The 16,199-nt window shown below is 43.4% G+C and overlaps 2 protein-coding genes across 5 annotated transcripts in view; one reads left to right on the top strand and one right to left on the bottom strand.

Annotated features, from left to right (window-relative positions):
- Window positions 1–1,496: 1,496 nt before the first annotated feature.
- Window positions 1,497–16,199, bottom strand: part of ZMAT3 (zinc finger matrin-type 3) — a 49,355-nt gene continuing 34,652 nt past the window's right edge. Inside the window, exons 1-6 of one of the 3 annotated variants that reach the window (XM_015871525.1) lie at window positions 13,443–13,630; window positions 10,570–10,895; window positions 9,341–9,460; window positions 7,452–7,618; window positions 7,239–7,339; window positions 1,497–6,388 (exon numbers count right to left, since the gene is read on the bottom strand). In XM_015871525.1, the coding sequence (XP_015727011.1) occupies window positions 6,177–6,388; window positions 7,239–7,339; window positions 7,452–7,618; window positions 9,341–9,460; window positions 10,570–10,839 (870 nt within the window). In that variant the 5' untranslated portion in view covers window positions 10,840–10,895; window positions 13,443–13,630 and the 3' untranslated portion in view covers window positions 1,497–6,176. Of the gene's footprint in view, window positions 6,389–7,238; window positions 7,340–7,451; window positions 7,619–9,340; window positions 9,461–10,569; window positions 10,896–12,088; window positions 12,208–13,442; window positions 13,631–16,199 lie in introns of those variants that run through there. The other 2 variants (XM_015871526.1, XM_032446669.1) reach the window with 2 other exon arrangements.
- The window catches only part of PIK3CA (phosphatidylinositol-4,5-bisphosphate 3-kinase catalytic subunit alpha), a 35,598-nt gene continuing 33,170 nt past the window's right edge, over window positions 13,772–16,199 (top strand). For both annotated transcript variants that reach the window (XM_032446660.1, XM_032446661.1), the window contains exon 1: window positions 13,772–13,890. The gene's annotated coding sequence lies outside the window, so the exon portion shown is untranslated. The remainder of the gene's footprint in view (window positions 13,891–16,199) is intronic.

The following is a 16,199-nucleotide window of genomic DNA, read 5'->3' as shown; positions in this document are numbered from 1 at the left end:
TCCTTCTGTATTATTTCATTTGCTGCATAATTTAACAAATGCCTGCAAACTTAAATTAGGTTGCTCAGGTGTCTCTGTGTGTCACTAAGGTTTAACTGTACTAAACTGCCATGGAATTAACACAGAATGCAATTATCAGTTGTAAGTATTAAAAAGCATCTTATGTCAGGCAGCACTTAAACACCCCATAGCAAGAACATGCTGCTCTGTAGAGGTTTGCTCATCCACTCCTACAACTGTAAGGAACACAGTCCAACAAAAAACAATGAGGAGCTGAGGTCAGATTTAACATAAAGCTTTTTCTTTTTTTTAATGACCCTATTAATTATAAACAAGAACACATTAAACACCCTGTATTTGATTCTTACAACAGGAGAAGGCACCTAAACACTCAGGCAGCTCCTACCCCCACAAAACAGAACCTCAGAATAATCCCACCATGGTGTCACTACTCACTGCAGTGCCCCCACGCCCTGAATCACAGAGGGCATAGGAGCGCAGGGATACTCGCTGCAATGTTACAGCATGATGGAAAGAACAGCAATAATAGCAGAGTGACACAATCCTAGGTTGCAGCAAATGATAACAAGTCCAAATGCAGCAGTCACAGATGTAGAAACAAAAGAAAAAAAACTGCTTACCTTTGGAAGGCCTCAGTTATGTAGGGAACTTCAGCAAGATGGCCTTGCCTCCACTGCCAATCCTTTAATGAGGTCTAGGAAGGGGTGCATCCTAGCTTCACCACTTCCAATCACTCAGGTACACTGCAGGCACCTGAGCTCCCTTGGGCTGGCCCTGCCTTCCCACTAGGTGCTCAATCTCTGTTTCAGGCTGACTTAACATTTCCATACACATTCCTGTTCAGACAATTGCATCTAGACTCAGAACTGTGCCACAAGAATTGTCACACCACCACAGCTCCAAGGATAACTAAGGTTTTTCCTCTCACCTGAATTCAGCCTGGAAAGCCTCAGATTTTCTTGGTGTTAACGCTCTAGTTCAGGATGTTCTTAGTTTGGAAAGTCATTTCTGCTGCATAAGCATATGCTCTTCTAGAGCTCTCAAGTAACAAAAGGGCAAAAGAGCACACTGGCAAAAAAAAAAAAAAAAAAAGCAAATATATGTATCAGGCTCAGCTCATCCCAACATTTCTGGGGTTAGAATTGCAAGTCTATGGTTCAGCCTGGGGCTGTTCCAGAGCTTATGGTGTCTACTCCAGGGACATGTACAGCACGAAAAAGAGCTCTTCCCATACTTCTTGGTTCCCATCTCAACTCCTCCTGAAGCCAATACAGCTCAGAGGGAGAACTCAGCCCCCTACTGGCTTTCAGTAACAGTTCAAATTGCTCTGATCACCCAGAGTATCAAACCCTACAATGGCTCTACTCCTTTATCACTGTATTAAAACATATTACTCATACAGCCCCACTCAATGCTAAAGTCAATTCAGTGATACACAGTCTGGCATCATAACAAAAGAAGCAGTAAACCAAACATTAAGGCTGCACAATGATAAGAGGAAGATGATTTATTATAGACTGAAGAAAAAAAAAATCATTTTCATCAACTATTCCCTCAGGGGGATCAGTGGAACATAAAGGAAAGAAGGACAAATGTACAAAACCAACCTGACAAGAAGGCTCTAGATGAAACACATTCAAAGCACTTGCAAATGATCCTGCTGGACAGATGCAGAAGGAAATTAAATCATTCTTCCCCTGCAAAATACAGACTGAAAAACTGATTTTATTAAAAGAAAAATGCAGATATTTCAGATAAAAAGATATACGTTTTAACTGCAATACTTGTTTTTTGTTGTCTTTTTGTTTAAAGGAAAAATTCCCAGAACTACTATTTGACCACATTTATTTGAAAGTATATTTTATCTTCACTTCTGACTTCGTGCAGATGGTAAAGGAAAAGCTCATGAAAATAGAAGCTTGGCTACTAACTTCAAAGAAATCAAGTCGATCAAGTCGATACTTTTTCATTCTCTGTTAATTCCTTAAAAACTCTGGTGTTTGTTTTTCCATAATTGGCAATAAATGTCTTTCTCATCCAGAGCATCCTTGTACACACACAGCTGAAAAAATTAAAAATAAAAAGCACATCTATGAGAAAATATCAGCAGTATGAAATTCCTGAAAGGTTTCAAGGCCTGCTCCTATTCAATTGAAGTCCAAGGATTTCAAACTACTTTAGCTGGAGCAGGAGCAAATCTTTATGGAGTAAGACACACATTCCTCAACAACAACAAAAAAAGCTCTCATAACCTGAAGAGTGTTGAAACCCAAACATAGAAGTAAAAGACATAAATGTTAGCAATATAATTCCCCTGGCCCTAATCAATGCAATATATTTAGCTGGAATATTTCATTTACTCCAGGCTTGGCCACAATTTCAGTTGGTTACAGTGAGAGTATTACTTAAATAATGAAGCAAAAGGACCTCATGCATTAGTAAGCCAAAATATGAATCCATGCCATGGTAATAGCTTTCCCTTCTAATACCCTGTAATGAGCATCTAGAAAAGGAAAAAGGACAAAAAGCTTTATAGAAAAAACTCATTTTGTTGCACTCATGAACATCTTAAGCAACTCCACAGAAGTTTTCCAGATTCCTTTTGAGAAATACCAAAAAAAGCAAAATGTCAAAAATAGACCAATGGTAGGCAAGATTACAAAGCATTTACCCATCAGTGCAGAACGCAAAATAACAACTAATGCTTAAACACAAACAAAACAGTATCACTCCCATACTTCTCGCAAGTACATGGATTCCACAGTTTGCTTCCCCATCTTAAAAGAAATGCTTAAAAATTCCCTGCAAATATAATCTCAAGTTACCAAAGGAATCATTGGAGAGAAAAATAAAACAACCAAACCAGAAAACCTAATAAGGACATTTTAGCAAGAGCTGAAAGGAAATCCTAGTTTTGCTTGTCATAAACAAAGAAATACATTGGCTGCACTGCTGGCTTTTTGTGTGTGTGTTTTTTTAGGGGGGGTGGAGCTTTTTGCATTAAGGGAAAGAAAACAACACATCCGTGAGAGGCAAAACATTTTCACAAATATATTAAATATCATTTCTGATCCAAAAGCAAAGTGCGATGTAGAGTTTACTACTTAAACAAAAACAACCTATGTAATGCCTTAAATACTAACAAGTCAATTAGTGGTCAGCACAGTAAAATAAATATGAAGACATTGATTTATATTCTGTTTGTAGCAGCAAAGATCATTAACCTACTGGCCAATGTGACAGTTTCACAGAAGTACTACTTCTTGATTTTGATGCTTTGATTAACTGGAGAAAATGATTTGCTGGGTATGGAAAATACTACTGCAGCTGCATGGTATCCTTCCTATCCCACAGCACGTGTTCTGAACAATAATCTCGAGAACAGCTTTCACAAAAAGAATAAAACCACAGTCCACCCTGCTTCTCATTCTGGAAAGCATGAGTTTGGATTGGCTTGAACCCTAGTGATGATAGCGAGGCATTTGTAATCAAGTTTCCTGCACTAAAGGGAGAGCAGGACATAGCACATTTGTACCAGGAGGTAATGTCACATGGAGCAAAATGAGTCTCGACACTTCCAGCAGTCACTCAGTCACAGGACATAAACAGTCACTGGAAATGCCAAATGAGGAGCAGGTTGCTGGGCTGGGAGCAGAAACCCAAGCAAAGAGGTGAAGAGCTGATTGTAAGCTATGTGGAAGCAGACCAAAAAAAGCCTTCTTGGTCCTCATGATAAGTACCTACAGCTCCCCCCAGCTGTTACTTTAAAAAGCATTGATTTTCTGCTACTAATTGCAGCTTGTGAGAAATATCGTGCTTTAATTTACAGCAAGAGGATGTTTAACTACAAAGCATGGACCATACTGGTGAAATACTTAGGTTAAGGCTGATCCAGCTCCTTCTGGCCCTGCAAAGTGGTGTCAGACTAGGAAAACAAAAGATGGGCAAAAAGGAAACCAGCCCTTTAATAGCGAAGGATGAGGGGAGAAGGTTGACAGGAGATATTTGCAAGGGGAATGCTCTTCAGGGTTGCAAAGGTGAACTGTTGGTTGGATAGCACAGGAGAAACAAACAGCCTGTCAGAACTGCCTAGTTAGTGCTCTTCAGTCTGGGCCCATTATACCTCCTAATACATTCCTGTGCACAAGACATATTTAATAGGGCTTTGTAGAAAGGAGGAATCCCATTCAAGAGGATGTCCACTGCCCTGCCTGTATCTGCATAGCAAGGATCAGCCTGGAATGATGCTTTCAACTACTTTGCAAGAGCTCAACTTGCCAAGATACAGGAAAGCAGTGCTAAGATTGCACAGCTAACTGGTGCTCAGATACCTAGAGACAACAACACACAGTTTCTGAGAAGAAGCATTCCCTTATGAGCAGCCAAGTGAGACAAGCCTTTCCAAAGTGGACTAAAAAGATCAATAAAAACTACCTAGATTTTTTGTTTAGTCATTTTTCATTTTTTAAGGCAAGCAGATAATCCTTCTGGAATGCAAGAGGCAGGATCAGAATGGCAAAAAGAAAAAAGGCAGGGTTGGTTACCTTCAATATCATGCATTGGTAAAATTTATCCCTGGTAAAATGCTACTGAAACTCACAGAGCTGCACCTAATTCAGTCTACCTACAGAGGAGTAAGAGAGAAGGCACAGTCCCTCCTATACCCTCTCTCTGCATCTGCCACCACTGTACAGCTGTAGCAGTGTTGTGGTGAATAAGGTCCAACAGGGCTTAGCTAAATGCTGCACTTGCCACTGAAGCTAATGTTACAGAAACATTGTGAGCCAGATTCCAATCACAGCTCTTCACATCTACCTAAATGGGTAGAAGAGTGCCAGCCCTACTTCTGCTCTTTATCCCCTTTCCACTTTTGCTTAGGAAAATTAAAACAGACACAAACTCTTTGCTGACATTTAAAAAGATGCTTGGAAAGTTTTGTGAATACTTCTGCATGGCCAAAATGTTGTACTCAATCATCACTGTTGACATTTACACCCTACCTAACCTTAGATTTCTATGGTCCCTAATTGGTGAAATCCACATCAAGGAATGCAAATAAAACCCAGTTTGAGATGGGAAAAGAAAGAGGGTGAAAAAAGTTCATCTAATATTCATTTCACCTCTTCTCATAACATCCCTTCGGCTTTTTCCAGGGAATGGTGTGGAGGTGGAATACACAAACTTGTACTTCCCAAGGCCCAGTAAGCCCTGCTCTCCCTAAGCAACAAAGCTGCAGGCCAGGCACTATCACTCTCTTCTACATCAGTATGCAAAGAAGTTACAGCTGACAGTTCCTTCCAACCTATCCTTAACCCTACCCTATCTAACACGGAATCAGAGCACAGCACATCCCACCGAATCAAGTTTGCTTTCCAATTCACTTCATTAAGCCACAGAGACTTACACAGAGGGATGAGCTAGACCCACAGTGCATTAAAAGTACTTGGTCACAATGCCAAGAACCCTTTTTCATTGTTAACTGTTTGGTAGAAGAATATTTCTGCACGTGACTAATCAGCTGATATCTAATGTTAGATGCTCAGAGAGAAATCTGCATCACAGAGAAAGAAGTAAGAGGCAAGACCCTCCAAGGTAGAGAGGTGTGCACAGCCTTTCTACAGGCACACGAAAAGAATTTACTGTAGGCTGTAACAAGAGCCACAATTAGCAATTTGTGGACAAGTACACCCCTAACTCACACATTTACAGGTCCCATTCCTGCCCCTCTTTTACAAGCTGTTCAGAGATTGACTCTGCTGGAGGGATACATTCTGGAGCACTACTCTGTGGCGTGCAAAGAGGGGAACAGGCTTTGCATGTGGTTCACCCACGTGGTAGAACCACAGAAGTTTCCAGCACTTCTTGGGCTTTGCATATTCATGCAGAAGGCTGAGGAGAAGTCCCCTCAGCCACTCAACACAATGAAGAGCCTTAGATAACTAGCAAACAAACATCAAAAACACTTCATGTCCTGCACAGTGTCATCCTGCCAACTACGATAGAACAAAAATTTAACCATACCATTGAGTTTGCAGGTGTTACATGTATAGCTCAAGAGCATACTCCTATCAAATGGAGCACAAAGCAGGGCATGTGGCAAACAGCAGGCGAGAGACAAGCTGCTCTATTTGCAAACTACTACCAAGGGCGGTGCGTCATTGTACGTAGCCTAAGTTCTCCATCTCATTTCTGTACCGCTGTTCAGACACCTTGCTTTTATGTTGCTTGCTTTCTAAATGCTGCCTGAACTCCATCTCCTCGCTGGCCCCAGCGTTGCACATGGAGCAGTAGAACTGGCCACTGGGGGTGACACACATGGCCAGATCCCGAGGAATCCTCTGACGAGATCGGGGATTGAAGTAGGGACCTGAGGAAACAACAGAAAAGTCCATTTATCTATTTTAAAAAGCTTGAGGCACCTCATTGACAACTTCAAGTCCAACAAATGCACAAAGGGAAGCCACAGATTAACTTCTTTAATTGATCATTTAAGTGATTAATCAATTCTTTTTTTTTTTTTAATCACCCAACTCAAGAATTAGAGCAGTCTTTTGATTACAATAAGCTGTCTAACCCAGTTTAAAATCATCCCAAAATGACATTGATAGAATTTTAAAACATTGATTTTTCCAAATGGTAACAACTAAAATGATAAAATTAAACTAAGCTTCACCAGGAAGCAGGGCTTCAGCCAATATGTGCTCATAATGCAACTTAAAGTGAAAAAGAGAAACAGATGCAGGACTGGATGCTCTAAAACACTCTCCTGTTAAAGAGAAAAAGTTAGCATCTAACACCTGAGAGAGGGTTCTATGAACAGATGGTCTTAGAGGGAGGCTAACACACGTTCTCATTCTGGACAGAGGAGTGTACATACAGGTTGCTGTGCTACAGTAGGTGTCAAAGCATCTGGTCTCTTGCCAAGAAAATAAAGCAGGAAAATTGTCACCATTTAGTGCAGCCTTACAGACTGGCAGGGCAGATGGTAAATTAAGTTACAAACTGAGAAAACAGAATAACAAGCAGGCTGACAAAACAAAGTAACTTTAGCAGCTGGGAAAATATAGGCAGACAAGAAGAATCAACAGAGCTGGAACCAGCTCCTTTAACAACCTGTCCCTGCTAGAACAGAGCTCAGAAACAAAAGAAAAACAAGTCTGCTCAACATTCATTACTATTCTAAAAATACAAGATAACAGATGCAAACTTCTGATTACCTGTGCTGTTTTGAACTGCGTACATATTTCTTCTGTTCTGCATCATCTTATATTCATTCCCTTCTTTCCTTGTCCTCCGTTTGCCTTGTTCTGATCCATCCCTGAAGATTAAACAAATACAAACAGCTGCAATTCAGAGTTTTCTCACAAAAGAGACTGCCAGAGATACTGCCACATGCTTTCAGCCTGAGTGTGAAGTTGAACAATACCTACGAGAATGAGTTATTCTGTGCTTCTGCAAGACGCAGCCGTTTGGCATGATTTTTCCCCTGGTAGTGAGCCTGTGCCACAGCTGGAGAACTAAATGAGGCATCACAAAGCTTGCAGTAATCATTCTCTGTGGCCAAGATCACTCGGCCACCTGGTTTACTGGATCCCATCTAGCAGCAAAGGGAGAAACATAATGCGAAACAGAAAGTTAAATTGTTGCAATACTTGAATCACAGTGTCTGAGACCAGTATCACCTCTGTCAGACAAGAGCACTGGAACAAAAACACTGGGTTACAACATTCCAGTACCTCCCCAACTACTCTTACAAGGAAAACTCAGTTTTCTTGGCCTCGGCTTTTCACAAGCACTTCCAATTCCTTGAGGTCTATATAAATTCCATGCTTCAGATGGAAAACAATTTGAATAAACACTCTGCATTTCCTCAACAGCCACAGAGGCTCGATTACTTCACAGCAGTGATTTAACACCTCTATTCCTGACACCTGGGAGCCAACCAATGACTTTCACACTGAGGAAGATTCACTGAAATGTAACAGCACTCCTCGCTCATGTTTCCAGTGTAGCCAATCTCTCCACAGTATCCCGATGATACTGAAAGATAATAGCAATAACAGCAGCTGCCAAATTTCTTAGACTTGCCCTTCAGGTGCAAGGAAACCCGGACCATGATTTCAGAGGAAAGATGCAGCCCCACATGACGGGCTTTTAGCATTGGAAACAATCATCAGACAAACATGCTGACTGGGGCAGCAATGAGGATCCCTCAGTGTTTGTGCATCATCCAGACAAGAGTGCTCTGTAAACTGTGCAGTGGCTGATACAGCCATGTCACTGCGGCACTTGCAAAGTAAAGTTTCTTTCATGTCTCCGTGGAAATTGCAAGTTTACAGGCTTACACACAATTTTGACTCATGAGTTAGAACATAAATCCTCACATGGCACCAGAATGGCCTTTTTATTGCCACGGACCATTCTCTCTGCCAAAAGAAGCAGCAGACACCCCACCAAGTACAGCACCTATGTACCACCAAGGACAGGACTCGGTGCCCTCTTAAGACTCTGATTCAGTTCTGTGTGCCACAAGCCATTTTACACAGGGTTAAGTCTCCCTCTGGTGGCTCTGACAGCACATGTAACAATCTGTTTAGAGCAAATGCTTCCCACTTTCATACTGATAGAGGCTTACAACTTTTGGAGGTGAGAAGCATAACTTTCATCCCTGCTGCCCAGCTATGGCTCTCCACACTTTCACATACAAGACACAGGTTAGCTGCTAAGCCCCACGACAATCAGAAGTCTAGAAGAACAAAGCAAACATTATCTCTTTTGCCTCTAACACGTCTGAGAACAAAGGGATTTGAATCACAGTGACACATCCCTACACTCACCCTGTACCCAGGAATAACCAATGCAGAAGGAGCAAGAGGAATTACATAATAACCCTGGACAATGGGTGCAGAAGCACCTACGCATTTTTTCCACATAGGCTTCACTCACACAACGGAGGCGTGATTTTGCAGGGCAGATCCACACCCTCATGCTTAAATCCAAATACAGCTATTTTGTTTTATACCTGCCTTTAAATAATCGTAATCAGCAGCACATCAGACTTACATAGGAAACAAAGTATTTGCCATGCAGAAATAGACTATTTCAATTTCAAAATTCTGCTGCAACAGCAGATTGCTATCTGTTTCTTCAAAGGAAAGCAAACAGCTCACAACAGGCCATAACCACCTTCCCGTGTCATCATCAGGAAAATTCTTTCCAAACTCCTGCAGTAATCCTCAAAGCATGAGACCTAGTTACTCTAATTGGATGTTAGGCTGTAGGCAAACATCACAATCTCAGTCACCACCCCATGCCTTACCTGAGCTGGAAGGGAGACAACCTGAGGTGGCACAGGCTCAACTGCATTATTCATCCTGGCGGGTGCCGGACAGCTATTGGCAGCATAGTAATTTCGGAGTTTCTTACTATGGTTTTTACCCTGCAAAGAGAACTCAATCACTGTCCCAGTAACAGTATCTTACAGCGAATGCAAAACAAGACAGAGATAAAAAGAAAGAAATGGCCAGGAAGATGGCAACTCAGGTAAAGGAACCATCACTCAGAAAACAGCAACCCCAGCCTTGAGAGATGCAGGCATACCCCCCTTCTCTCCCAGATTCTCACCAGTTAGTACATTAAGCCTAATTTTCAAACAACTTTCTGACACAAGTAAGGTTACAATTAGTTCTTCAATCTGTTTCCATTTCACTTAAGAACAGCATTTTGTGTTTTAAACATAAAATGTTAACTGTTTTTTGATAAGCCTGAGCACACACGTTTATTTTCACAGGGCTGGGAGTATGAGATAATGCAAGAAACCAAAGAGAGAGCCTTCCCCAGTGGCAGTCAGCCCTTAAATGAGGTCTAAGAGAGGTGCAGCCAGGCTCCACCATTTCTGGTCATGCAGCTGAATTGACTTCACCCATGTTCCCAGGGCTGACTGAGTCCTTTCTACAGGTGCTCAAGCAGTGGTTCAGGCTATGACTCAACAGTTCCCGTATTCTGTCCAAAGCACATCAGAGAGTTTGCATAAATATGGCCTCCAGCAAAGCAGTGGTGTGTATAGCCTCAGAAAGGAGGCAGTGATAAGCACATGGTAGCAGACTTCTTTCCTAAGGGCACAGCTAGTTCCAGCAAAAACACCTGTCCGGGCCTTACAAAAATCATGTTTGTGGAATCATAAGTTGAATTTCACTGGGAAAAATGTAGAAGTAGAAAACAGGTCGCATAAAACAAAGAAAATGTATGTACATCTACCTTTCTACTCATGTCATTTTAGTAGGATTTCTCTGCCCGCAATGATAAAATTTTTGTCATTTGATCCTGTCATAATACATTAAAAGAAAGCTCTGCAGCTTATCTGAGCGACCAGAAAATTCAACCATGTGTGTATAGTAGTTCTAGACACAGCTTCCAGTCCACCAGATGTCACAAAGGTACCTTTAGATGAGTTAACTTAAACGATGCATGTAGCCACCTCAACACAGAACTCAAAACCCAATGCAGGTGCAGCAGCCCTGGAATCTGAGACCCTGCTGCTCTGCTTACCTGGTAATGAGCCTGGGCTTGCTGGGCTGAATTCAGAGTGACATTGCAGAGCTTACAGCACAGAGGCTTACATAGTTCCTCCAGCATAGGGTCCTGCTCCACCACCTTTGCAAGCTCTTCGTCTTGTGCGTGATAAAAGGAAGGCCCCAGTCCAAGAGATTTTGGTGGGGAGAGTGGTGAGGTGGCTCTGGGCCTTGTAGCCACTGACATAGGAAGAGATGAAGGTTTCTCAGGATGAGGAAGAAGTCCTGCTTGCTGTAGAAGAATCATTGGCCAAGAAGACTGTGTGCATACTATTTCTGAAGTATGAGGAGTCCTCTTCCAATCTAGACAAAAACAAAGACAGAAACGCTGAAACAAGTCACACTAACAACCGAGGGGACAACTTCTGCAACTTTATTGCCTCTGCTTTATGCCTTTTTACAATTCCAAGCAGGTATAAAGTCAACTTTTAAGAACAGCAGCATGGTAGATAGCCATGGCAAGACATAAAAAGAAATATGGGTATAAGAAACAGACTGTAACTTGAAACACAGCTGTTAGTAACCCAGGGCACCTTTCCCGACACATGAAGATTCCTCATAGAACCTGACTCAGAAGCAGACCCTGCCACAGCATACACACCCCACTGCTCCATGACTGCTAGAAGATGTGACCTCCAATATACACAGCAAATAAAGCTGTGCTAATAGGAATGAGATAGACATGACCATTAGCCACATCCCCTTCTGAAAGCCTAAGAAGATCACTATCTAAAACATAAACAAATACTACAGTTCATAACTACATAATGCTACATGAGTAGATCTCATACACAATCATTTCTCAAGCTTCTCCACAGTCTTGTGGAATGACCTTGAGCTACTTCTCCATGTTCCTTTTCTGTGTATAACCTATGCAGCTGCCGTACCTTCTCCTTCTACAAAAATGGAGCGCTTATCCCATATTAACCTTTATTCTATTATTTCTCAGTTAATTTGAGCTCTTAGAACTAATGTTACATTTCCAACAATGGGTTCTGAGAGGCTTATTTAATTAAAGTTTATAAATCACATCTAAAGCCCGGGATGAACATTCCCAGAATAATGCAGAGCAGTGATATTATGTATTGAGGCACAGCTACTTTTTTTTAACATCTTATTAGCTTCTTATCATAACAAATCCCATTCACTGTTACACTGCAGTAGACGGCTGCATTACCTGGGGTGTCTGTGGATCACTTTTAGCTAAGGCTAAACCAGCCATCAGCTGGCCAACTTCTGCACTGCCACCCAGCTTCTCTCCAACTTCTGACATGGGTTATGCTACATCAATGGAACTGTGGAAGAAGTTTCTGCTACTAATACTTTGTAGATAGCATAATTAATTTCAGTTGTGTTGATGATGGAACCAGTTTGTATCCACAAGTTACACACATCACACCAACGACCTCTGAAGTCACCTTACATCAGCTATGCAAGTAGCTAAACACAACATTAAACTTTAGAGTTTTACTTCAGCATCATAATGGGCCTCTTACCTTAAAAAGAGAGTCAATTATAGATGAATACTTCAGAGAGCAATATAAAGCAACCTACAGTAAATGGCAATCGGGACCCATCTGCTTAATTTTGCATGAGTGCTCGTTGCATCACATCTTCCATATGCAAGGCTAGGATATCAAGCACAAGGCAGGACACTGCTTAAAGGATCAGCATCCACGGGGGAAAAAGCATAAAGCAATACTCCTAGAGAAATCATTATTTATAAGGTCATTTGCTGTTCCTCAAAGTAAACTGTACTCTGAAGATAAAGTTAAAGCTGCATGGGCAATTTAAAAACAGAACTTCTTGGCTTTGCACATATAATTCTGATGTTCTTCTAAAGGTGATCTATCACTACAACTGCTCTAATTACACTGTTTTCATCCTTCCAGACACCATTCCAAAGAAATAAAACCACTGAGTTTCATCTTATTTACGTGCCCTTTTAACATCCCACTGCTGATCGCTACAGATACTTGTCCAGAAGTTCACAGACACTGAGACTTCTCATTTCCATTCACGCAATAAGCTGCAAAATTCATTATGCTCACAAAACAGTAAATGAGTAAAGAACCTCTCGTGAGAGAGCTGTGCCTTGGCCTTAACTGTGGGCAGGGACACCCTGCGACCTTCCTCAGCCACAGACAGAGCTCACAGAATCACAGAATGATCCGGGTTGGATGGGACCTCAAGGATCACATAGTTCCAACCCCCTGCCTGGCAGGGCCACCAAACATACACCTTTACTACATCAGGTTGCCCAGGGCCCCGTCCAACCTGGTCTTGAACACCTCCAAGGACGGGGCATCCACAGCCTCCCTGGGCAGCCTGTTCCAGGGCCTCACCACTCTCCTAGTGAAGAACTTCCCCCTGACATCCAACCTAAATCTTCCCTCTTTCAACTTAAAACCATTTCCCCGTGTCCTGCTATTGTCAGCTCACAGCAAGATGTCTACATGACAAGCAGCGCTCTGGCAGGAATCAGTTTTGAAGCGCACGGGGGCAATTAAGCACAGCGACGCCGATTTATATAAAGGATGAAAAAGCCGTGGGTTGCCTTCCCAGAACAGCAGAGGTTTCCTCCTCAGCCGGTCGGTTTCCCAGCTCTTCCATCCTTCCCTCAGAGCCCCTTCGGCCGCAGCCTACAGAGCTTCACCCGGAACGCACTGTGTCACGCTGCAGGACTGAGCACAGCGCACAGAACAACGTCCAAACAACCCGCACCGAGGGACGGGGCCCTCTACGTTAGGAATCTATGATTTAACCCAGGCAAGGACGCACAGAACAAAGGCACCGCGCAGCGTGTGGAGCCGCCCCATCCCCGCACCGCCACCCGCGGCCCGCACGTACCGGAGCCGCCACCACACACAGGCCGGCCCGCAGGAAGCCGGCACCGGGCACAGCGGAGCCCAGCTGCAGGAAGTGATGCGGGATGGGGCGGGCACTACGCAGCGCTCGGTGTCCCGTGACACGGCGGTGGCCCTACACTAGGTGGCGGCACAGCACTGGGTGACATCATGGCGCCGCGACCCTCCCTCTCGGTTTCTCCCATCGGCGCATGAGCGCTGCTCGCCTCCCCCGCCTTTCTCTCCCCCTCGGTTCCACTTCCCCGTCCGGGGTCAGGCCCCGCCGCTTCCTGTTATTGCCGCTCTCCCGGGGGTGGTGCTCGCACTGCGGCGCCGCTTCCGCTGTCGGCCGGGAGGAGGCGGTCCGGCCGCTCCAGGTCCCGCGGGGCGGCGCCCGGGGGCTGCGAGGAGCGGTGGGAACCCGGCCCGGCGGGGGAACGAGCGTGTGTGAGGTGAGGGAGGAGACCGAGGGTGAGGCGATGCGATGCGATACGATGCGGCTGCGGGGCTCGGGAAGCGGAGGAGCCGAGCGCGTTGTGTTGCTGGGTGGTGGCTTTGCTGTGCGTGCCCATCCCGAGGTCTGTTTGTCGCTGATGATGAAGGCGGCTTCTGAGCAGACATCGGGTATTTATAGGCTGTTGGTGGAAGTTTGAGTGGCCTAACGCAAACAGCGCGCTTGTTTGCTATGAGGGGCTTTGTTGCTCTTCTGGGTGTTCCTTGCATTGCTACAGTATAAGAGCTGCTGGTGCTGATCGGAGTGTTTTCCATCAGTCGGTTTGTTTTTCCTTTTGATGGCTTGAAGTATTTGGCTGCACAGCGATCGCCCCGTAAACACCACGTGTCCGCAATGAGCAGCGTGGGGCGTGTTTAGGAGCGGGCAGTGTGGGCTGCGGGGCTTTGCTTGAGGCCTCACTGCAGGGAACCTGGCTGATAGACTGATTCTGGGCTCTGAATTCCTCAGTGTTTTAATAGACAATGCTGAATTCTGGACTGTCACCTATCTGTACCCGTACATCCTTAGCTTGAAGCTGTAGTGAGTTTCCAAATTCATCGTGCTGTCATCACTTTTGTCAACGTTAAATGAGTTGTTCTTTATTCTTCTCACAACTAACTCCTCTCACGATTAACTCATAGGGATGTTCTCGTAGCTTTTGCTTCAGTTCCTTCTATGCTATAATGCAGTGCAGTAATCAAAGTCCAGCTCTCACTATGCATAAACAACATGAGTGCCCAGGAATATTCCAGTCCTCTGGATGATGGGATTTAATGCTTCCCACACTGTAAGGAACTCATTGGATAATTTGTTCTGAAATAATACTCGGTGTGAACATAAAAATTCACAATAAGTAACATTGTTCTCCAGCAACAAGCTCTTCCAGAGCAGCGATTTGGAAGCATATTATAACAATGTCACTGTGAAACCTCACATCAACAAAGCTCACAGTGTTTGCAGGGGAGTTGGTGAAACCACACGAGTCTGCCTGTGATCTGGGATGTATTGTCTTTGTCATTAAGACAGGAAACGTTGCAGCTTCGGGAGCTCAGTTGGAGTTTTGCAGGTGCCCTGAATTTCAGGGGTGTGAACTTGATGCCATTCTTAGCAACTTGGAGACAACGTTTCTTGTTTTTCAGAGCACTAAGCCCAGCCCACAGCCCCACGCCCAGATGTTTTAGCTGTTCTGCTGCTTCCAATTCTCATTCCATTTGAATGGCAGCGATGTATTGCTTTTTGTTACAGCTTGCTTCCACTGATAATGAAACCGAGTGTTTTGGTTTCACTTTGTTTTCTTTTCTGGAGTATTCTTTGGAAAAGGTGGTGTAGCCGAGCTGTTTACAAAGCAGTTGTGCTTTATTGGAAGTCATAAAGCAGCTCAATGCCTAGTTAACTGCTTCTGTGCCAGTCAGAATGAACTGCTCTCTGGAAACAAGTGGGGAATAGTTGCTTCTGGACAGCTGTTGTAAGAAGTTGATGGAAGATTTGGAACAGGATTTATGCAAAAGCAAAGAGTTTCATACTTTCACCATCATGTTGCTTCACAAAACCAAGTAGGCTGTAGGAGCTTTCCAGGTACTGGAAGAAATGAATACCTTTGAAAGGTGTTATCATGTGTAGAACAAACTTCTTTCTGAAGCTGCAGTTGTTCCTTGTGTTTAAATACATACTGTGCTTGCTCACATGTCATAAAGTTTTAAACATCAATAGCCATAACATTACACTCAGAAAGAGATGCGTGATCTGTTAGCTCTGGATGATGGGGAAGTAAGGCTTTCCATTTATTTTTGATACTGAAGAGGAAACGTTCTTTTTTTTCCTCTTGTGGTTTATAACCAGAGCAGGAATATTAATTTAAAACCCTCTTTGCATTATTTCAAACATTATAAAACTGACTTTTGTTTTATCACTTACAATTTTGTAACTATTGGAAAACATGTGAGATTTAATAAATCTCCCTGATGAGGAAAAATGGGCCACGTGTGTTCTGTGTGTGTAAGTGAGGTAGAGGAGGAGCATTAGAGAGAGGAAGTGTTTGTTCATCCACCAGCTGAAGGAACAGGCTGATGGCATGAAGTGTAAGTTAAGGTAGGAGTTGTTTTTTAAGTCTTTTCCTGTCTCCCGTTCTTTGCTTTTATTAGTTTTAGGACCTCAGGTTCCTCCAATTGATGATGCTTGTCTTAAATTGTAACTAGAAGTACAAGAGGCAACAAAAGTATTTGTGGTATAACAGGGTGGATTTTTCTTTTACTCTAAGTTGAATGTGTC

The sequence above is a fragment of the Coturnix japonica genome, chromosome 9 (genome assembly GCF_001577835.2).
Source record: "Coturnix japonica isolate 7356 chromosome 9, Coturnix japonica 2.1, whole genome shotgun sequence".
NCBI lineage: Eukaryota > Metazoa > Chordata > Aves > Galliformes > Phasianidae > Coturnix > Coturnix japonica.
Note: the sequence above shows the minus strand (reverse complement) of the source record. Positions and strands in the feature narration are given on the sequence as shown.